This window comes from Phyllopteryx taeniolatus, chromosome 2 (assembly GCF_024500385.1).
Source record: "Phyllopteryx taeniolatus isolate TA_2022b chromosome 2, UOR_Ptae_1.2, whole genome shotgun sequence".
NCBI classification, from domain to species: Eukaryota; Metazoa; Chordata; class Actinopteri; order Syngnathiformes; family Syngnathidae; genus Phyllopteryx; species Phyllopteryx taeniolatus.
In genome coordinates this window covers 33,918,201-33,941,615 of record NC_084503.1, presented here as the reverse complement: position 1 = coordinate 33,941,615, position 23,415 = coordinate 33,918,201, and the positions used below count along the sequence as shown (strand labels likewise).

The 23,415-nt window shown below is 40.6% G+C and overlaps 1 protein-coding gene and 1 long non-coding RNA gene across 7 annotated transcripts in view; one reads left to right on the top strand and one right to left on the bottom strand.

The window, feature by feature from the left end:
* Positions 1–23,415, top strand: part of ush2a (Usher syndrome 2A (autosomal recessive, mild)) — a 249,264-nt gene that overhangs the window by 190,839 nt on the left and 35,010 nt on the right. For all 5 annotated transcript variants that reach the window (XR_009787447.1, XM_061765858.1, XM_061765857.1 and 2 more), the window contains 7 exons: positions 5,468–5,575; positions 6,644–6,827; positions 10,527–10,684; positions 12,558–12,716; positions 14,636–14,798; positions 19,285–19,502; positions 19,567–19,703. Coding sequence is in view for 4 of the 5 variants with exons in the window: in XM_061765858.1 (XP_061621842.1) it covers positions 5,468–5,575; positions 6,644–6,827; positions 10,527–10,684; positions 12,558–12,716; positions 14,636–14,798; positions 19,285–19,502; positions 19,567–19,703 (1,127 nt within the window). In the remaining variant the exon portion in view is untranslated. The remainder of the gene's footprint in view (positions 1–5,467; positions 5,576–6,643; positions 6,828–10,526; positions 10,685–12,557; positions 12,717–14,635; positions 14,799–19,284; positions 19,503–19,566; positions 19,704–23,415) is intronic.
* LOC133474301 (uncharacterized) lies at positions 2,121–21,662 on the bottom strand. 2 transcript variants are annotated; one of them, XR_009787454.1, is made up of 4 exons: positions 21,540–21,662; positions 10,603–10,681; positions 5,422–5,572; positions 2,121–3,133 (listed from the first exon to the last, which is right to left on the bottom strand). It is a non-coding gene; the product is annotated as an uncharacterized LOC133474301 (long non-coding RNA). The 2 variants fall into 2 exon arrangements; XR_009787455.1 differs by lacking the exon at positions 2,121–3,133 and adding an exon at positions 4,689–5,350.

The window sequence follows — 23,415 nt, the reverse complement described above, 5'->3', positions numbered from 1 at the left end:
CTTCAGGCCTGAGTCTTAGTTGTTTAGCTACAGCCTTGAATTCTTCTATCTATGCACCCTAAGCTTGCTTAAAGTAGAAAAAAAAAATTGAGTCGCACATAGGAAAGATACTGAGGCATTGTTAGGCTGTGTCACACCCTTGCGAGTGAGTAGACCAGGATAGGGTAAAAGTAGGGAAGAATTTAATGGGCAGCAGACACTCTCCAGCCGCCGTGCAGAGTCTGTCTCCCAGCACTGTGATATCAACTCTTGTGGCATTAAACATCCTTTAACTGAAACAATACAGTCCTCTGGACGTGAATGACAATGTTAGTATAGCAGACACCAAAGCAGAGAAAAATACAGCGGAAGTTCGGACGGACGGAACTTCACAACGCATTCCGTACGTACCGGACGTTTTTCTGCCGAGAGGCCTAAAATCAGGTCATTCGAATTCCTCGAGCTTATCTACGTCACTAGCGAAGATCTTGACCTTCTCTTCCACTCCCGAGCCAGCGCTGTCAACATAACAAATACGTGTGCTCTCACAAGTGGGTATTCTACATGGAGGCAACCAATCAGAGGAAAGGGGGCAGTCTTAGCCAAAAAAGCAGATACAAAACTGGGTCAAACAGAAGTAGTTGTCAGAGGGGCCTTTTCTGGACACTAGTATGACAAAACCAAGGTGTTTTTTGTTTTGTTTTGTTTTTAAATGAAATTGACACGTTTATACTAAGTCCATGTTAGTCACTCTATGGAGGTCTAAATAGCCAAAATACAAGACCTTTAAAGCAACATTTTCAATTATCCATCCATTTACCCATCCATCCATTTTCTGAGCCGCTTCTCCTCACTAGGGTCGCGGGCTTGCTGGAGCCTATCCCAGCTATCATCGGGCAGGAGGCGAGGTACACCCTGCCCGGAGAAACCCCACGCAGGCACGGGGAGAACATGCAAACTCCACACAGGCGGGGCCGGGGATTGAACCCCGGTCCACAGAACTGTGAGGCAGACGCTCTAACCAGTCTCCCACCTTGCCGCCATTTTCAATTATCTTAATCAGAAATTGATACTTTTTTTTTTTTTTTTTTTTTTTTTTTTTTTTACTAAATACACATTTAGGCCTTCATTAGTCCGTTCAAATAGCGTGAATAAGAAAAATGTTTTCAGTTCAATATGTACGGAAATGTTTACTTTACTGTCTTACTCCTTTATTCTTCACTCAATGGAAATGTTATTTTCAGTATAAAAATGTTGATTTTACATTTTAAATTCACTCAGCAATGTTCACAGTGAATTAAAGTATTTGCAGTATCTAGCCAAAAGTCTTTAGTTTGCAGAATATAAATTTCAAATAGGAACACTGTAATTTTATTTCCATATTAAGAATTACAGGAAATTAAACAAATTATTTTAAAAACAAATATATTACCATTTTAGAGAGTTAAATGATTTCTTCCCGAATGTTTATCATGCACATGCTCTAATCAGAATTTTTCAATAAAACTCAGGCATAAGACCCCCTTTTTTATTCTATAAAGAATCACAAACCTTTTCTTAAAACTCAGTAATTGCTTACCGTGGCCACATTTTTCTGCCTACTATTGATCAATGATATGCTTCAGGAAAAACCGCTAAGTCTCTTTATTAATAGCATTTATAGCTGTTTGCAATGATGACATGTCATCGAAAAAAATTAAGCGTTGCTTTTCAAAGGTACCCCATGTGAATCGATATTAAGCGTTTCCATCATTAGCTTGCGATGAAGGATTACCTACAATTATATAGATTATGGCATTAATCATGTGTTTAATTGGCCTTTTGTAGGCTCATTATTAATTCACAACAGCAGGGAATATAGTATGTTCTTTTATTTATTCATTATTTCTTTCTTTTTTATTTATTAATGCTGGCCATAGTGTGCGCTCTGATTGGTGCATGCTCCAGAAAAGGTGTCAAGTGTGTTGACATGGTGGAAAGGAGTATGACAGGAACTTTTCTTTTAATGTAGCAGTGTCAGTAATATCCATCCATCCATTTTCTTTACCGCTTATCCTCACTAGGGTCGCGGGCTGCTGGGGCCTATGCCAGCTATCTGAAGGCGGGAGGCGGAGTACACCATGAACCAGTCGCCAGTATATTTATAATAAAAACTTTAACTTCATGAATTCCACTTAGGGTTACGAAAATAATGAGATGGGGCAGATGTTTGGCAGGTTTCCTCCCCTCTCTCCTGTTCATAGCTTGTCCATAGAGGAGGGTTTATTTATAACTTAGATGTCTCCGAACAAATTATACTAAAAATTTTCCACTCAAAACTTATGTTTTTATCTTATCAAAAGAGATGGTATTATGCTGTCAAACACCCTAAAAACAGATACTTTATAATGATTTGAATATACAAAACTATTTATTGTCAAAATAACAAGAGAATTATTTAATTTCAAAGACATCATCAATAAGTGTCACGTAAACTAAAAAACATTACATTGGAATGAAAAATAAGCAACTTGTTTTTCAGAAATGAATTTTCAAACATATCAAGCAGCCATGGAAGTACATGCACATGTTTGTGTGTCATTTACAGTTATGTACAGTAATGCTAAAGCCTGGATAGTGACCTTGGAAAGGTGTATTAACTTAAACGGTACTAAATTATGTCAATACATTATTCCTTGTATATACTTCACATTGGCCCCAACATTTATAGCACTAATATTTCCCTGCTAATACATTAAAATCATACATTAATAATGAAATATATTTTAAAATTTAGATTTGAGGCTGTGGGGTCCTATGCTACGTCCGCACATGTTCATGCGTGAATCTGATGTCAGTGCTCCATTGGAGACACATCAGAGAGCCACAGACAGGAAGTCAAACTCTTAATTATTCAGGAGAGGTGTTATCAAAGCACCCTCCCTCCTTCCCTTATTCTCATCATCCTGATTTAACTCATCATTAGAGTATATTTAAATCTCACCTTATTGCTGTTACTTATACACATACATTCTATTTGTCCCTTCCCTCCCTTGTCCCTCCATTGCCGCCTTCGCCCTCACGTCGTCTGTCCAAGGCTCCTTGCGCTGTGTATCCGGTGACGGTTGGCCCCATCATCTTATCATATTCTCTGACGCAAACAAGCAGTGGCAAACTGTCAATAAAATTCAATTTTGGATCAGTCATTTTTATTGCCTTCTCCCGGAACATATACAGACCCAAATACATGCACACACACACACACACACACACACACACCAAATTTGAGAGGGAAAGTTAGCCACCAGCTTCTTTGTTTTACTCATATGTACTACACTGTCAAAGTTCTTTTAATCTCTCTCTTTCTCTCTCACAAACACACACACTCACACACACACACGCGCACAAACACACACCTTAGAATGACAGTCTCGTCTTGTCCCGCTGGCATCACAATGCCCTCCACCCATTTTTCACTTGCTGGTGATCACTGTTAAAATGATTGAAGCTTCCTCTCCCTTTCCATAATCAGGCACATAAGCACACGCAAAATGTATGAGTGCACATACGCGCACCCTCATCTCGCTACCCATTCCTCGCATGTACGGGCACGCGCGTACACGCCAGTGGTTCACCAGCAGAACAACACTGCCCTCTTTAGGATGAGTGATAAAGGTAATGTGTGTGTGTGTGTGTGTGTCTGTGTGTGTGAAGAGTAGAAAGTACATAAATGAAGTTAATAAAGTTAGTGCAGTTGGAATCGTTGTTTGATTTTTACTTTGTAGTATTAGTGTGCAACTTTTTCTGCTTGTGTTATTTTCATCAACCTTTCTTGCAGTGCTTCGTATTATACCCGCTTTATATTCAAATTGTTGTAAGCTGAGAAGCCCCTGCCGAACATACTCCTTTTTTCTTTGCATTATTCAATTGAGTCAATGTGACGTTTTAACTTTGACTTGTATTAGGTGGTTCTCTGGTTGCTATTTTATTCAGTGTGGGCACCATATGACATCACAAGCAGTGGATGCATTTACAATGCTAGAATGCGCACAGGCTGACTTACACACATGCTTAGTTGAACGGTTAAACGGTGTGACGTGGCCTTACGATTCAACCCCGGCTGACAGGTTTTCTTTATTTAACCCAAACACAACCAATAGTGAGAACACACACACACAAGCACACACATTGATCAGTGGTTGTTAAGCACGGGGGCCCACAAGGCATGTTAAGCAGGCCAAGCAGTAGAGAGCGATGCTCTCCACAGCGAATTCAGTGTGTGATCGTGTGTGTGTGTGTGTGTGTGTGTGTGGGTGCGTGGGTGCGTATATGTGTAGACTTGTTCCATGTCGCATGTGTCCAGACTGGCTGAGTACGACAAGCAGCTGAGTTGCACAGTAGTACACCCCAAACATTCACTCTGGGGGGGACTAGCAGCAGATCAGTTCGATTGACTAAATTGTAAATTGCTCCCTTCTAATGAAAATCACAGTGCCTATTTATGTAACTTATTAGATATTTTTAAGTCGAGAGTACTTCTGTAGATCAAAAAAGGAGACATTGAACACTTAAAATATCATTCTAATCCATGTTCCTAAACCGCATGGGATTAAAGAATTGATTCACTGTTTCTGGATATATCTATTAAATGAATATTATTTATTGCTTGACATGAATATATGTAGAATATATATAATATACATATTTCCTCAGCAGATATCATTGCAGTGCCACAGTCTATCGTTGGAGTCATCATTTGAACTAAAACTGTTTTACGCCTTTTCGTTCGTCATGAATTTGATTTGCAAGCTGTTGTATGCAGTCAAGTGCTAAGTGAATGACCATAAAACATTCAGTCAAGTCCCATCACACCTTGAAGGATTTGCATTTAGCTGTGCACCAAGAGCAAGGAATAATAACTGAAAACTCAAAATTTTCAAATGTATTTTCTAAAATTCAAAAAATGCACTTCAATTTCCCCACAAATAAATCTCATATACACTTAAAGATCCACTCAAGTGGCTGTGTGATTTCTTTGAGACTGCAGGGCAAGGGGGCCCATAAATAAATCATGTCAGGACGCCGTAGCCTAAACGCATACCAAGGTATCATAATTATCATAGATCAAAAGCTGATGACATTACGGCGTCGGACTGCTTCCATCCCGTGTCACCACCGCAGCTGCCCGTCTTTACGTTGTTTCATTATTGAGTTATGGCATGCATAATTTAGCATGGACAGCTATGGATCTGTCCATTGAGAGTGGCAAGAACAGAGGGAGGGTGGGTGTAACTCAATGCAAGAGAACAGATATATTGGCAAAATTGTCCTCTTTCTTACTTACCTTTCACCTCATTTCCCCTTTTTGCTTTTATAGTGCTTTTTCTTACACCTGTTCATTAAGGAAAACAACTCATTAGCGCAATTAATGTCTATTGAATGGCAAAAAGGGATGGGAAATACCTGTTTGTATTTGTGCACATATGAATCATCCTCTTTTCTGCTATAGGTTTGCAGCCATTCACAGGCTACACGTTTGTGCTAGTGGCCTGCACAGCTGTGGGATGTGGCACCAGTTCACCTTCCACAGGACGCACCCTGCAAGCCGCTCCCACTGGTACGCACACACAAATTTGTTTACATCAGACACACGACTCTGAAGAACTCCAATGTTTAATGTGCAAATCATATTCTTTTATTATTATTTCTATTTAAATAAACACACTCTTTTTATTCCTATTACAAAATCACTCCCTGTCAATTTAGATTTTTGCGACACTGAAACAACAGCTTATGAATTTCAAACATTTCAAAATGTATTTTGCATCAAGCTAAATACAGAATGTATCCCCCTTGTTTCCCCAACCATTTTCTATGTCTTTTCGTGCTGCGTTCAATGTCTTTAGTGACTCGTTTCTCCCTTCAAGCCCCTCCCTCTACTTATTCCAGTGTCTTCATGTCACTGACGGCGCCACCACAAATCAATCACATCAACTTAAATTAATTAAAATTGTATAATTTACAGTAACCTATTCTCTAAGATGCGTGGGTTGATTATCAGAAAACCCTTTTAATTGGAAACTGAAAAAATGTACTTACATCATGAAAATATCATAAATTTATATTTTAAAAAAATGCAGAAATCCTTCAGGAGTGGATGTGATTTACTCTTTGGCTCTATGAGCGCATGGAGAATAATGTCTTTCTGTCATTGAAACGTAACGAGTTGTTGCCTGTGTTGTTTAATAAACAGCACTTTGTGTATCAATGTCACAGCAGAAGATAAGAAATACAAACCAATTGGAGCAATTCTCAGTTAAAAATGATATCTGGCTGTGTTTTTTCAGGCTCCACAAACAAGATTTTTATTGTGAGAGTTATTGTGAAAGCATTTATTGAATTTAAAAGGGTATGATAATTTACAGAAGGGATGCGGTACCTTTATCCTATCATTGGCCATTTCAAGTCATTACTTCCTGTACAAGATTTATTAAACAGATGATGCAATGTTTAATATTATATACTGTGTTTTGAGTGTTTGTGGGTTAAATATTTCACTTTCAATTCCTCTGAGGTTTTATTTGCTTTTGGAAATTACATGTGCTGGATCAAATGTTCTCCTACGGCCCATCCCTGATCTACAGTGACTAATTAATAGTTTTCTGTGCTTTCCATCCAACTGTAGGTGTGTGGTCGAGGCCCAGACACGTGATAGTCAACTCATCTGTGGTGGAACTGTACTGGCATGAACCGGCCAGGCCCAATGGACTTGTCTCCCGGTACAGACTGCGCAGAGGCGGTCACACTATTTTTACCGGAGACTACCGTGACCAGAATTATACCGACACTGGACTCCTGCCGAACCGCAGGTGCATAAGCACACCTGAACAGAAACATGGCCCCTGCAAAACAACACTGCACTTTTACTTCACCATTAATTAAATTTCAGATTTGTATGCATGTTAATGTGTAGTTTTAGTTGGGGTGACCCTGCTTTAAAGGCTCCACATCCGCATCTCCCTCTGAGGACTGCACTCTCTATAGGTCTGTTTGTGTCATTTAATGTGCAAATATTTGACGTGCCAATGATGCAAACAGATCCATCCAACACACACACACACAGGCACGCACACACACACACAAAAACACGTGCCCACGCAATAAAATCACAAATCCGATCTGACTTTTGCTTGCAGACAGCAGCGAAGCGTAAATTTTTATGTATTTGTTTATTTTAATTTAACCTTTATTAATCTGTGCCTTTTTCCGAGACGGATTTGCTGTTTTAATTATGGGGGTGTGATAAATGACACCCTCTTTCCCTCCACCTAATTTTTCCCCCTGTTTCGGGGTGGACGGATGGATGGATAGATAGCTGGACAGACAGACAGACAGACAGACAGATAGATCATTGGATAGATAGATAATGGATGGATAGGAAAAACAAAGATCATGGCGTGCGATGACTAATGTACACAAACAAAGAATCTAAGGACAGTGTGTGTGTGACGTTTAATTTTCCCTAATCCCATAGTCTGCCAGAAGGCATTCCTGTCCTGAACCCCTTCACTTCACCCCCCTTTCCCAATAGCCACTTCATCCCTTCCCATCTCTCACCTCATTCCTGTCCTCCGCCTCCTTCTTTTCCCAATTTAGCCCTGCAACCGAGAATTACACCGGGAGCGGCAGCCCCATTATCTAAGCAGACTCGTGTGTCCAGGCATGACTTTGTGCGTGTGCACGGGTCTGCTCCAAGTGGCCATTGATTATTTATGACAATGTTGATTAGCTGTCACTTTGCTTCAGCACTCCAGGAAGTGTCTAAGATGACGAGAGAATTAACCTATTCTCTGTGGCGGGCCCCACAGGACACGAACACACACGTTCACCGCCACGAGGAAACACATGTAAATAGTCCACTCACACGCACATCATTTTATTTTGTTATGCCATGGTGGTGTTTCCGTTTAAGTGAACACCTTTTTGTGATAGTGTTTAAATTCATCCTCATAGTCGTTCTCTCATCGTGACTTTTCTTCTTCTTTCCATCTCTCCTTGCCATCATTGAAAGTATATTTTTCATGGTTTTATGTCCATGCCAGTGTGAACATATGAGTCGCTTTAATACCTTTTTCCTGACTGGCTTCTAACCCTCCGCTGAGGTGCTAATGGCCTCCTGTTTAAAACACTCAGCCCAGGAACAATAACCCAGCACCGCCACCTATTGATGCATGTGTGTCCGAGTTTATAGCAAATTAAGGGCTTTTAATGTTAAATGGCGGCCCACTTACACAGCTAATGTAGGCTTTAGCGCCAGCCAGCCGCACGCTCTTAAAAGGGAAATCTATCTTATGATGTCATGGCTGAGAGAGGTAGCGAGCGTGTAGGAAAAGACGGCAGGACAGATGGAAAATTGCATGAGGATGATGAAGAGAGGGACGTTTATATGATCATTCTCTTGAAAAGTAAACCTTTATTTACATTGCTCTTCTCAGGGGAGATTACTAAGCGCGTCATAAGAAAAGAATTGGGGTTGAAGCAAATAGAGACAGAAAAATACTAGCACATTAGAGTGTGAAATAAAGATTGATCCATGGTTATGGTGCAAGAATGATAAGAAACAAGGATTTAAGTAGAGTTGGACTCTATGAATGGAACGAGGAACGTGATGGTCCAAAATGTTGCCAGGGGTGAGGTTATGTACACCTTAAGGGTAATGAACAGGCTCTTCTAATTGACTCTGACTTCTACCGCCAGTGGAGTGAAGAAAGAACAGATGTAATGTGGGACCTAAGGCTGGTTCAGGTTAAAAGTAGTACATTTTCCTTGAATATTTTAAAGCAGGCTGGCTGAGGTGCTGTTACGTATGGATGGAGTTATATACAGTATAATGATTTTTAGCCTTACTTTTTTTTCTTTTTTTTTTAACCACTGTCACTGCTGGTTCCCCCACTTGCACATTTTGTTGCCTCCATGTGAAAAGATATCTTTAAGTGGCAATAAAGGAACCTTCCCATTCATGAAACCCAGTTTGTATCGACAAACTGACCAATCGGCCATCGCTCAAAACAAGATTTGCGTACTTGATGTAATGTTTAGGTAAACTATGTACCGCTATAGATATTTCCAAAACATCTACTCTCTCCATGAAGGGACATTAGGGTTAAGGTCACCTTGCATAGAAGAGGAGAAGCTCATCCATGCTTTTATCTCAAGTAGACTTGACTATTGTAACAGTTTTCTGACTGGACTCCCCAAAAAGAGCATTAAACAGCTGCAGCTCATTCAGAATGCTGCAGCTCGGGTTCTGACCAGATCAAAGAGGTCAGAGCATATTACTCCACTTTGAAAGTCTTTATACTGGCTCCCAGTCATCTTTTGAATAGCTTTTTAGAAGTTATGCTACTGGTCTATAAATCACTAAATGGTTTAGGTCCTGAATATATGAAAGAAATGCTAATGGAATATAAACCCAGTAGGGCTCTGCGATCGACAGACTCAGGTCAAATAGTGGAGCACAGAGTCCAAAGCAAACATGGTGAAGCAGCATTTAGCTGCACACAAATGGAATAAGTTGCCAACAGAAGCGACGTCAACCCCAAGTGTGAATGTTTTTAAGTCCAGGTTAAAAACTCTTTTTTTTCTCATGCTTTTTAGAGTATTTCCACTTTTAAATGTCTTGCACTGTACGCTGTTTTAATTGTACTTTTTTTCCCTCTTTTATTTAAATGTTTATAAGCCGTTTTTTTTCTTTGTTTTTAAATGCTTTTAATGCTGTAAACCACATTGAGTTACCTTGTGTATGAAATGAGCTATATAAATAATTTGATTTGCTTTGCATCCAGACATTTTGCTGTATACATTATTTTCTTCTGCTTTAAGTATTATTATTAACTATACTGTACTGAGCTGGACAGAGATGTAGGGAATTAGTCGGGAAGCGTAGTCTACGTGGCTACATTGCAGAAGAGACCAAGCTGCCACAGCGCTCTATTCCTTAACTGACGGGATATGCATTGGCAGGGCATACTAGGTTATCGTCGACTTATTGCTGACTTAGCCATTTTGTACTAAGCAGCCAGAACAGAGATGTGTGGAGTGCTTCCCTGTGCCACCATAAATTACATTTCCTGATCTATGGATAGAATTACACTTTTCCTCTTTGCCTTCACTGTTATCTTTCAATGGGGACATCATAAAGAAGCAAAGCACAGTTTTAAGTTTGATTTTATCCTTTAGATGCTCATTGAGCTGGTGGTCTCACAAATTTGGGTATGATCAGCATCTCAGTGAAGGGAGTACAGCTAAACAACTAACCGTAATGAAACATTTACAGTGAGAAGAGTGGCTCAAGAATAGAACCATGAGGGACACCACACTGGAATGAAGCCAAGAAGGATAAACCAAAATAGCTTACTCTCACATGAGTGAAGCTAACGTAAAACAGCCAGCTAATTATGGAAAATTATTTAGATAAGAATGGAACAGGCGCTTTACGCATAGAAAGTATTTTGTGTAAGCTTCTTTAGTCAATTCCAATCAGATCTGCCCCTATGTCTCCTCTTTAGGTATGTTTATGAACTGGAGGCCATCACAGGCGGCGGTACTGGTTTGAGTGACAAATATGTTATAAAAACACCATACTCATGCCCCTCTGGGATCCCAGCTCCACACAATGTGACAGTCACCGGCCCCCACTCCATCTCCTTGGCCTGGACCCCTCCTGGTGAGTAGCAGTTCAAACAGATGGATGGTCATTTTCACAGCATCTTCATCAAAATGACATGCAGATTAGTCACCATTGTCATGGTGTTTAATGATATAATTAACAATGAAATACATATTTGTCTTATCATGACAGGTGTGTGTGTTTGTGTGCGCGCGTGCGAACCTGTGTGCATGTGTGAAGAAGCATTGCAATAGACAACAATTTGCTTGCTTTAGATGCACCATTATCCTACATCAAGAACAAAACACTAAAACGTGTTACATTTTATTGTATAGCTTGAATAGGAGGAAGTAGCGATGGATGAATGAAAATCTTAATATAAACAATTGCATTGGTTTGTTGTATGATGTAGTATTTGTCGCTGAAATTACATTATCTGTAAATGATTCCCTTTTTCTTATTTCCACTGTCACAATTGTTATAATAATAATAGTAATAATAATCATAATAATTATTGCAACATACTGAGCGGGAATGTTCCCTTTTGAATCACCTCCTACTCAGGTTGGACTCAAACAAAATCCCAAAGTAGTTTACCAGTCACCTTCTGGCCTCTCAGGACCTGTGCACACATATACACACACAGTAGCATACACTTTGGGCTGAGTTTCATGCTTATGGGCTAGTGATTGTCTGCCCTAACCCATCTATCGCCGCTTATTAAGTTCTCATTAGCATGATTTCCTATCTCAGAAACTGCTTATAGGGCCAACCAGCACAGACACTTCACTTTGTTGCGCTTGTGGCTTTGTGTGCAGTTTTGCTTGGGTACATTTCCTGTGTAGGTGTGTGTGTTTGTTTTTGTGTGTGTGCGCATCACTGTGGAGATATTTCCATAGGCAGGTCTATTCTATTGTCATTATGGGTTGATTTTAAAGGTGAGGAAATATCGTCTGGGTTCTCACGCTTGGTTAGCTCCCAGAGCCCAGAGTCTGGAGTGTCTCAGACGGGTGAATGTGTATGTGTCCGTGTGTGTGTGAGTGCGTGCGTGCCTCGCTCTCTGATAGTGCGCCTGTCTGTGTGTACATAGATACCCATGTGTTTGCATCTTTATGTGCATACACTAACAGTCAAAGCGCTGACATATGGCTATTAAAATGATTATTCTGTCATTCCTTCCTTGTGGTGGATTTGTTTGCGTAAGAGTGTAAAAAAATCCATATGGCTATGTTTTGGGAGAGAAATAACTTGAAAATCACACATCAGGCTTATGTGCAGGGAAGGGAGGTAATTCATAAAATCTCTCAGTGTGTGGGGTCGGTTTAAAGTGTGCACATATTAAAAGTCAGTTATACCGCAATCAGAATTGCAAGAGTGTGTGTGTGCATCTATGTGCATGTGTGCATATATAAGTTGGTGAGGGGGTGAATAATTGAAGTCTTTCATTTGTCCGGTAATCAGTTCATTCTCAAAGATATCCAGAGTTCATGAATGTTGAATTACCCATCACAATACAGTTGGCCTGAATTATGGAAAAACCTCCAGGGAGAATATTAACAGAGCCAAAGTGTATGTGGGGTTGGTGTGTTTCTGTACACATTGGTGTGTTTCTGCCTGGTTCTGAGTCCACAGTTAAAACCTGTGCGTTTTTAGAATGAAATTAAAAACAGACTTTGCATGGTCAAGTTGAAAAATGTTTGTGGTAAATATGGGATAAAAGCAACTTAACTTTATCTGTAAACATTGAATTAAATGAACAACATAATATTTGTATTCAGGGCTTGTGTATTTTTTTAGGCAACGTTCTTCAGGAGCTCTGCCTACAATATAATATTTGCCTTTACTGCCAGTAGAAATTATATTGAGATAATGAAATATGTAGTATTGATGAAAGTTGTTATTGTGCGTGTGTGTTTTCCCTTTCCCGTAGCCCACTTCAACATTAGCCATTCTGTAAGCTACAACATTCTGTTGAATCCTGGAAGTGGAGGTGCCACAATACATCCCACAGGCCAAGAGCTGGAGCTCACTTTAACAGTTCTTCAGCCCTTCACCACCTATTATATCCGAGTGCAGGCTTGTCAGAGTGGTAAGTGTAAAAGATGCTTAATTGCATTTTTTTCTGTCATCCACAAGAGGACAATGTGAAGGAAAACTTTTCTTTTTTTGTATTTTCTATCAGAAGCTCTTACTCTTGTCCATCTTTTATTGTACAGTGATGGTCAGCCTAGTATTTGGAAACATTTCTCCCTTAAAGTGAGCTGACAAATACATTTAATTTTACAACTACTGACCTCTACTACTGAAATACAGTGCTATATATTTATAATTTACTCCTATAAGTTAAAAAAAACAATTTTTTTAGACCATAATTTGATACACTGTCGCCACCATGTTTTAGCGTGCACAAAGCATTCTGGGAATGATGACGTAGAATGGCTGTTGTAAAATTGTTACTTTTCTGTTCTCGGCGGAGCTAAGCTAGCCATTTGCGAACAACTTTTATCGTCAGCGAAAAGAGTTAAAAATATGCCATACTGCGCCGCTTTTGGATTCAATTTCCAATCAGGACGGAATGCAAAAAAAAGGAGTTAAGCATTCATAGCTTTCCCAAAAGAGAGAAAGTTGAGGAAACGGTGGGAGGATGCGGTCGGAAGAGTTGAGCTGCCGAAAGATCCGCGGCTGTGTTCTCGTCACTTCTACCCAGATTCATTCTTTTTATTCTTTCCTCATAAGGAGTCTAAACGGGCGGCACGGTGGACGACTGGTTAGAGCGTCAGCCTCACAGTTCTGAGGACCCGGGTTCAATCCCCGCCTCCACCTGTGAGGAGTTTGCATGTTCTCCCCGTGCCTGCGTGGGTTTTCTCCGGGCACTCCGGTTTCCTCCCACATCCCAAAAACATGCATTAATTGGAGACTCTAAATTGCCCGTAGGTGTGAATGTGAGTGCGAATGGTTGTTTGTTTGTATGAGCCCTGCGATTGGCTGGCAACCAGTTCAGGGTGTACCCCGCCTCCTGCCCGATGACAGCTGGGATAGGCTCCAGCACGCCCGCGACCCTAGTGAGGAGAAGCGGCTCAGAAAATGGATGGATGGATGGAGTCTAAACGGCCGCGTGTGACATGCGAAAGCACCACTGAATATGACCAACTCGAGTTTCTTCACTCCCGTCATCTTCATCCTGATCACACTCTGGCTCGATCTGAAATGGCTGCTGGGGGCTGCTACTGTGGCTAACTGCTAAAAACTCTGGGCGTCGGGAACATCCCCATTTGACGTCACTACCCAGAATGCACTGTGACGAAAAAACAATGGCGGCCTATGTTGAAATTACGATTTGTAAAAATATATAAATCTGGAAGTGATTATCGAAAGTTGTATCTTATTGTTATGTTACTCAAGTCGAAAGAGATCATATATACCAAACATGTCATTGCAAACGCAGTTCACTTTAATAATGCCCTCGCAAACTTTTGCCATCATAAAATCTTTATTAATTGTGTGTCTGTGCTGTCGGGCAGAAACCTCACATTTTAATACTTTAGATTGGTCATTAATTTATAAAAATAACAGACTCACGTGGGGACTGACCAATTGTATCAACTTGAGAAAATAGAGGAAATTGATCAATGTTGTGAATTACAGTAGGAGGATGCTCCCTTGCAGTGTCAATATTTTCTAATTGTCATACAAATGTAAGAAGAAAACTCTACGACCTTGCGGCACTGGGATTTTAAGGTTTCACTGTACTTAACTCTGCAGTAAGTTAATGTGGAGCCCAGTTCAGAAGTTGGGCTATTTAGTCCTTCTGTCCCTCGTGTAATCATGACCTGGTTAGATGGTGTGGAGTTTATTATGCCTGGTGCATAGCTCCTTGTTCCTATCGTGATTTGGGAAAGCTCTACACAACTCTTGACTGTATGTTTGGGGTTATTGCTGTATATAGAGGACTTCTTGGCGTGACCTTTTCAGAAATGTCACAAAACTCTCCTGTTGTTTCCCATGTAGGGGGTTGTGGTGTAGGAGAGGGTGTGTATGTTCGGACTTTAGAAACTGCACCAGAATATTTATCGCCACCCTCAGTAACTGCAGCCGGTGCAACTGGCCTGGAGATCCACTGGGCTCCCCCCAAAAAACCCAATGGCATCATCACCTCCTACCATATATACAGGTAACACAAGATACAACAAACAATACTACATTTACTTCATATTTTAATGATGGCATATCACGACCTTACATGTGTCATACATAATTCACAAGCACATACTTATGGTGTAGAATATTAAAGTTTTTGATGTGATGTATCTTCAGGTAGACCATCCTCTTATGTGTGTGCATGTGCTACTGTGTGTTTTGAGTCCCATCGAAGGTCGTGCTCTGATTGTTGACCAAAGACTGTGTGATCTGGATGCAGGGTCAGATTGAATTAAGCCCTTTAAGTCCTGAGGAAACACACATTAGCATAGAAGCATACATTTGCACTCTGACACACTTGACTTTTGAGACTCAACCGAACAGCCACTAAAGAAGCAGTAGTGGTCTTTTCTCTCATACACACGTGCAGAGATACGCTACTCGTTCACTTCACGACACATTCAGCTATCTTATTTTAAGTACATTTAAGTTTACCAACATCCATTCATTTTCTATAGGCTTGTTCTCATTAGGGTTGGCGAGTAGCTGGAACCTATCCCACCCGTCGGACTTTTCGGCGGCGATGTGTCAGAATTGGACTGGCGAATCCCAGCTTGAGTCTGAGTCCCACTCTGCCTGAGTGATCAACATCTTCTCTAAGACTCTTGATCTTAAATAAAAATATGTGCCATAAATGGTCTCTCTCTAGTATCAAACATTTTCTCAGAATCAGAATCAGAATCATCTTTATTTGCCAAGTATGTCCAAAACACACAAGGAATTTGTCTCCGGTAGTAGGAGCCGCTCTAGTACGACAACAGGCAGTCAATTTACAGAACACTTTGGAGACATAAAGACATTGACAAAAAACAATTGTGCAAAAAGATGTCCTCTAGCACTTAGAGCAGTTCGAATGACTAATATCGCAATAGTCCGGTGCAATGACCAGGTTTGCAATATCAAAAATGTTCTGAGATCTTTGATGTTGAAAAATTGGCTAAGTCCAGAAGGAAAAGCACCAATCTGAGAAAACTTTAGCACAAAGAGTTGATTCCCACATGCAGGACTGTCAGGGTTGTGGTGGTGATGGCAAAAGTGGCAGACCTCAGCGCAGGGAGGCAAGGCAAGATGAACCCCAAATAATTATTTATTATTTATTATTATTTTCCAGAACAAAAAAAAGGCATGTGGAAAAATCTAAATAAAAAATTAGTCCCAAAAATGAAGACACAAAAGTAACAAAGAAACATTAAGAAACAAAGCACTAACTACTCGTGATGCACCGAAATTAAAATTCATGACCGAAACCTTAAACTGAAACTGGGGCCCCCAAGGAAACAATTCCGAAAAACAAAACCGAAAGCAGAAACACAGAAAGGGATTATCAATCCAACTGAACACAAAGCACTTTAAATTAATTGAAATATAAAAATAAATCAAACCCACAAAGGATTAGTTATAAAACTATGCCAATCATTAGTAAAATGATGGACTGCAAAGGTGCCAACCAATAGAAATTAACTGCCAGAACAATATTTTTTATTTTGGTGCTTTGCAACTTCATGTTACGATAGCTTAGCAACTGGCTGGGTTTAGCGACAATAGGGATGCTGCAGTTTGGACTAGCATGATGACGGTAAAGCCACATGGTTCCCACAATTTTTTGTGACATGCGAATTTGAATTATAGGCGTAATCATTAATTTTTGTGTTAATATATATTTATGTTACCACTAGTTGAATGTGTTTAACTGTCACATTTATGGTTTATCGTGCACGCCTATGTCATTATCATTCTCTGACTGTGGGCTGTGTGTAATATACTGACGTCCCAGTCAATTCAACCACATCATCAGCAAAGCCCTATGGCCATTGCTTGTTAATAGGAAATACATCTTAACTATATAGTGTACAAACCCGCGCACCGGCCGCAGCAAAGCTAACTCATTAGCAACAATAAACAACACGTTATTTCGGCCGTTTTATTTTGGTGACAGAAATGTTTCGGTCAGACACCGAAAATGAATTTTCTCGGCCCAAACAATTCGGCCACTAAAATTTCAGTGCATCCCTACTCACCACAATCGGAAACATTACAAAACTAGACACATGACTTGCAGTGACAATGATCTGACTCGGACTGAACGAACCCAGGCAATTAAATACAAACAAATTGACGATACAACAAGGCACACTTGAACAAGACACGAGATGGCTGGAGGTAGACCATTGGTTGACACAAGGACAAGAACAGGTGGAGACGCAAATCAAATGAGCAGACAAGACATGAACATGGGGCACAGGAAGAAAAAAAAAACATTAACCAAATTAAATCTAATCAAACCAAGTCAACAAAAATACAACTCATGACAAGGACCACCCCTAGTCATTCCTGCAGGGATAACTGAATTACAGTGAGCAAGCCCGAGTTTATATACACGTTATGACATCTTTGTGCACAGTCCCCTTTGCCTAATTTGACTATTCTATATAAGTAAGTTTACAAATTTTGTCACAAATGTGACAAGTTTTCTGTCTAAGAGAAATAAATGTATCTATTGTTGTCACGTTTTGCCTTCAAGCGTCCTCTTGGCCAATGAAATAGACCTTTCACAGTCATCTCTTCTGCACATCTTCATTTACTGTACTTTCATTGCTATCTGCAACCTTTACACCCACACTTGTTGATTTGACTTGAATTGTGTCTGCCAACTCATTATGCATGTGTGGGCTCCTTGCTATCCGCTGCACAGCCTAATCTGGACAAGTCAGACCTATCATAGTTCGGGACAAACCTTGAAGTTTTACAGTAAGGTCTGGGTTATAAAGGAATAAAGAATTCTTGGAACATCTTTCTATAAAACAAAAATAAGCACAATAAATTATTGGAATTTGTAATACTGGCATAGGTACATTTATGAGTTCAAACATTAATATAAATGACAAAAAAACGACACTTTGAAGTAGGAACAGGCATTTTACTGACTATACTTGATCCACTGGGGAAGAGTACTGTAATTTCTCATGTATAATATGCCCTCGAGTATAATCTGCACCCCCAAAATTGACCGCAAAAATCAGGAAAATGCTTTTACCTACTGTATGTAGATTGCACACCATCAATTTACTGCTATCCATATGCTCAAAACATTATCTGTATTTTATTACAGTGGGTATGGAAAGTATTCAGACCCCTTTACATTTTTCACTCTTTATATTGCAGCCGTTTGCTAAAATCGTTTGTTCATCTGTTTTCCCGCATTAATGTACACACAGAACCCCATATTGACAGAAAGAAACGGAATTGTTGAAATTTTTTGCAGATTTATTAAAAAAGAAAAACTGAAATATCACAGCGGCACGGTGGACGACTGGTTAGAGCGTCAGCCTCACAGTTCTGAGGACCCGGGTTCAATCCCCGGCCCCGCCTGTGTGGAGTTTGCATGTTCTCCCCGTGCCTGCGTGGGTTTTCTCCGGGCACTCCGGTTTCCTCCCACATCCCAAAAACATGCATTAATTGGAGACTCTAAAATTGCCTGTAGGTGTGACTGTGAGTGCGAATGGTTGTTTGTTCCTATGTGCCCTGCGATTGGCTGGCAACCAGTTCAGGGTGTACCCCGCCTCCTGCCCGATGACAGCTGGGATAGGCTCCAGCACGCCCGCGACCCTAGTGAGGAGAAGCGGCTCAGAAAATGGATGGATGGATGGATGAAATATCACACAGCCATAAGTATTGCTGTGACACTCATATATTTAACTCGGGTGCTGTTCCTTTCTTCTGATCATCCTTGAGATGGTTCTACACCTTCATTGGAGTCCAACTGTGTTTGATTATACTGATTGGACTTGATTAGGAAAGCCACACCCCTGTCGATATAAGACCTTACAGCTCACAGTGCATGTCAGAGCAAACGAGAATCACGAGGTCAAAGGAACTGCCTGAAGAGCTCAGAGACAGAAATGTGGCAAGGCACAAATCTGGCCAACGTTACAAAAAAATGCACTTAAGGTTCCTAAGAGCACAATGGCCAACATAATCCTTAAATGGAAGACGTTTGGGACGACCAGAACGCTTCCTAGAGCTGGTAGTTTCAGTAGCAACATATAAGAATAGCAATATGGTGGCTGGCACGAGGACGTCGGGATGCTCCAGTTAGCAGCGCCCATTTATCATCATACTGTATATATAAATGTGTAAATATGAATGAAAGTGTGCAGCTTTTTCACAACCCCTAGGTGACAGTATACATTTATACAATGTGAAGAATTGTTTTCATTTTCCTAACACCTATGTATAATGCGCACTATTGACTTGACGAGTTTGGTGGGGAAAATGTGCATTATACACAAGAAACTATGGTAATGATCGATTAATGACATTAAAAAAAAATTACACTGCTTTATAGAGTCAAGTAAAAATCTAGAACATCATTAAATAATGCCGCTTGATATAGTTTGGTCGCATATAGTACCTTCTTTATATCTACAGTACTTTCACATTCAAATCTGTCATTGCCACAGGTCCCCAGTGGAAACCGAGGAGGAACTGCTGGTTTTCATCTGGTCTAGTGGACCACTAGAGTTTTTCGATGCCAGCCCATCCTTGCAGCCCTTCACCTACTACCAGTACAGGCTTCAAGCCCACAACTCTAAAGGCTCTGTTCTGAGCCAGAGGACGTTAACCCAGACCCTGTCGGCACAGCCAAACGATATGACCCCTCCCACTGCCACACCCACTGGTGAGTTACCTTTAACTTAAGGTTTTTTTTTTTGCATGTTATGAGTCCTGCATGTCTTGCACAGGTGCATACTCTATTCATCTGAAATGGACTGGACCAAAACAGCCCAATGGTGTCATTTCTCACTATAAATTACTTTACAAGAAGCACCAGCTGGACCCGACTTTGAGCTCACCGGCAGCGTCTGCGCTCACTGTGGAGGTAAAAGTACACACACACACACGCATGCATTCATTCATTCATATTCCCAAATGCTTTCTTCTAAATGCTCCATACCGATACAAAGAGTAACTCTATACATAAAATGCACACTTAATAGACAATTGGGTACACTTACACGATCCAATGAGATTCAATGATTCAACTATATACAGTAAATCTGCATTAGGCTATGTTCACACTGCAGGTCAATTCAGACTTTTTTTGCCCAATGTGACGTCTGATATTTTTTTGTCAACGTGAACAGTACAATTTTTTATTTTTTTTTTCATATCTGACCGAGGCCTCTTTCATATGTGGATCTAAATCGGATATGTATCCAACGTGAGTGCAATATGGACGTTGACGGTGTGCTCATCTGTCTCACACGTTATCCAAAGGCGACAAACGTCACAATTGTTGGACAAAACAGACGTGACAAAAGCAAACGACAGACAAAGTAGCAGAAAACAATGGCGAAAGAAGATGCTTTACAACTGATAAGTATAAGAAAATGTTGGCTCTAGTTGCAGAAAAATTCTTGAAATTGTCACAAATGCATCATGATGAGACCTACGCGAGCAGCCTCATTTACTTGCGTAAACATGGCGCCTCGCAGTTGTGTGTATGCGTATGAAGTCACGGACGCGTTCTGTCCACAGTACAAGTCACATTTGTTTTTGTAATGTGAATGACTACATAAAAAGATAGGATTGAACGAAAAATCCAGATTGGACATCATGCCTTGCTGTGTGCATCATGCCTTAGCGATAACGTTCATTTTTTACTTCATTTGTATTCTGGACTGCATCATACTGAGAGCTGTTTCTAATAATTTGCCCTCATGTACAGTAGCTAAATAGGGTAACAATATATAAAAACACATTTTAATGCCCAACATCTAACATAGAACCAGGTTGTGCAGGTCTACCTGATAACATTTCTGGTTATAATGTTTATGCCAAAGGAATTTTTTTTTGTTTACATTCAATAACAAGCCTATTGATGGTCTGTAGCGATGTTAGACAGACAGTTGTTAGAATAAATAATGAGAGTATTAATGGATGAGGTGAGAAGGAGAAGAGGAACACTATCGGTCTAGAAGTAAAAGAGGCGTGTAGGAACGAGAGGGGTGAGGCAGGGTGATGGATCAGCAGAAAGAGGGAGGCGCGTGAATGGAGAAAAGGAGATACAAGTATAGATCTATATTCTGTCCAAACGCGTGGCCTCGTCTCCCTCTGTGACCTTTGGCTTGTCACTCATAATTAATACAAGATGTAAATGGAGACCTTTCACCTTCTCATTGATATGGAACACTCTGTGTGTGAGTGTGTGTGTGTGTGTGTGTGTGTGTGTGTGTGTGTGCGTGCGTGTGCGTTTGGCTGTGTGTGAGAAAGGCTCATTGACATGGCGTAGACTTATTTTGGTGGCAGTCGTTTGTCACACACCTACCTTCACCACAGATGCTCTACTGTTGCACAAACACACAGAGTGTCAGGGCGAAAAATCATTGTACGCAAAGTAGACTAAAAGGAGACTTTAACGTTTTATTTTCTTAGTTATGAAGCGGCTTTCAAGACTGCTGGAAAGTTGTAAAGAAACCACTTGGAGCTTTTGAGGTTTGTGTTTTAGTCAAAGGTAAACAAAACCCATGGCTGACACCTCCAGAAGGTAGTCTGTATTTTTTTTTTTTATACTGTCGAAAATGTGACTGTCAGAACACCTGACAACAAAGTGATACACAGCCTTAAAAATACATTTTAATAAATAACTTAATCCAAGTACGATCATAATACACAACAATTTCCATGCTGAACAAGTTTTAGAAGTCAAACTCACTGATTTTCCTGAGTTTCTGAGTAGGAGCTTGGACGAGCGGCATTTCAGTTCAATTCTAAGGTTGAAAATGTCTGACTTGTGCAGCATTCAGAAGAAACATCCATCCATCGATTTTCCAAACAGCTTATCCTCACAAGGGTTGCGGGCGTGCTGGAGCCTGCTTTCAACTTCCTATCATAACCCGCCCCTAAATATTTTCTATTCACATACCTCTATTTGTTGCGAGTGTGTGTGCATGCACGCCAGTGTCCATTGGACCTGTGTGTATTTGTGTGTGTATTGATCTCTTGCTGGGTTGGGAACCTTGCTCTGTGCCAGCCTGGTTGATTAATGGGGTCGTCATGGCAATCGGACGGAATGAGGGTACGAGCGCAGGCGGCCTGCATTGCTAGACCTACATGCTGCTTGGCACTGTCTCACTCACACACACACACACACACACAGACACACACACACACGCGCACACGTGCAATCTCACAACACACGTTTTCTTTCGCCATGCTTTGCAACTCAGTGACAGATGTGTTAGTCATTTGGACGAGGCTTTCAGGCTTGCTTTCTTGCATTCTGGCTCTATTTTTTTAACCTCCTCTTTCTTCCTCTACTCTCTTCAATCCTATTTAATATCTGCTCTGCTCTCTACTGGGGAACTTATGGCTTGCCTGTTATTTAGCAGGATTACACAAAAACAACTCAATCTATAATTTGTATTCATTTTTGCCAGCATTGCAGGATTTTTTTAAAGGAATTTTGGCAGAAAGATTGCATGAAAAAAATCAGGGCAGAGCAGGATATTGTTGCTGTCGGGCAGAATCCTCACATTTCCAAAATGACTACTTTTCAGGAAATCCAAAACACGCCATCTTTCTTGAGTTACTCTGCAGCGTTCAATTTATTCCTTTTATTGCTATCATATACATTTGTGCACCAACATCAACACAATACCACCCCAAAATCATGTTTAATCACTAATTTAACAATAGCGACAATATCGTACATTGTTGCCACAAATGATAAACCAATTAACATCTGAGGGTGAGCCTAGACACCCTGCAGAGGAAATGCCTGATCTTCATCTTCCCAATCTGGTTCATAATTTTCCAGATTTTGAAAAATATGGCTATCACGTCCTGAGCCAAAGTGTAACTGAAGTTCGGCGCAAGAAAAACAACACAGCGTGTTTAATGGCTGCCTACCAGGTCTGAAACAACAGACGCTTGGAATTGTTCAGCCTTGGCGGAGGTCTAGGCTCTACTGCGTGCCATTCTGCTTCTTCCTGAGCTTTTTTCCCTCCTTTTTTATAGTTAATTTCCACACTAGACTGATTCTCATTACTCGGGTTTATTTTTGCTTGATCACCACATTCTGAGAGTGGACTTTAGAGGACAAAAGCCCAACATTTGTTTCGTGGAGCTTGCGTCTTGCCACACACTGCCCTCTTTTCCACTCTCTATCTTCATTGAACTTACTGTAGAGCCTCCTCTGCCTGTCTACCTTTTCTTCAGCATTTACCACATTGATCATCCATGGTTTTCCTTCCTTCCAGCTCCTCATCTTAATCTGCCAATCATGTCAGCTTCTTATTCCTGTCTAGTAGCATCACTCTTTTCTGCTCTTTTGGGTCTGTCGTTCCCTCCCTTTATCTCCTCTTTACTGTCCCGTCCTTTAAATCCCTCCCTTCCTTGACTCCTCCAGATGTTTTACTGTGGCCCTCGGGACCCCTTGGGAAAGGAGTCCATGTGCGTGTATGTGTGAATTTGTGCGCACTTTTCTATGGATTTACGCCATGAGGTGATGGCTTCCTGTGTGCATGGATTACTTTTTTTTTTTGCATGTGTTTGTGCATCAGTATGTGAATGTGTCTCTCTCTATGTGT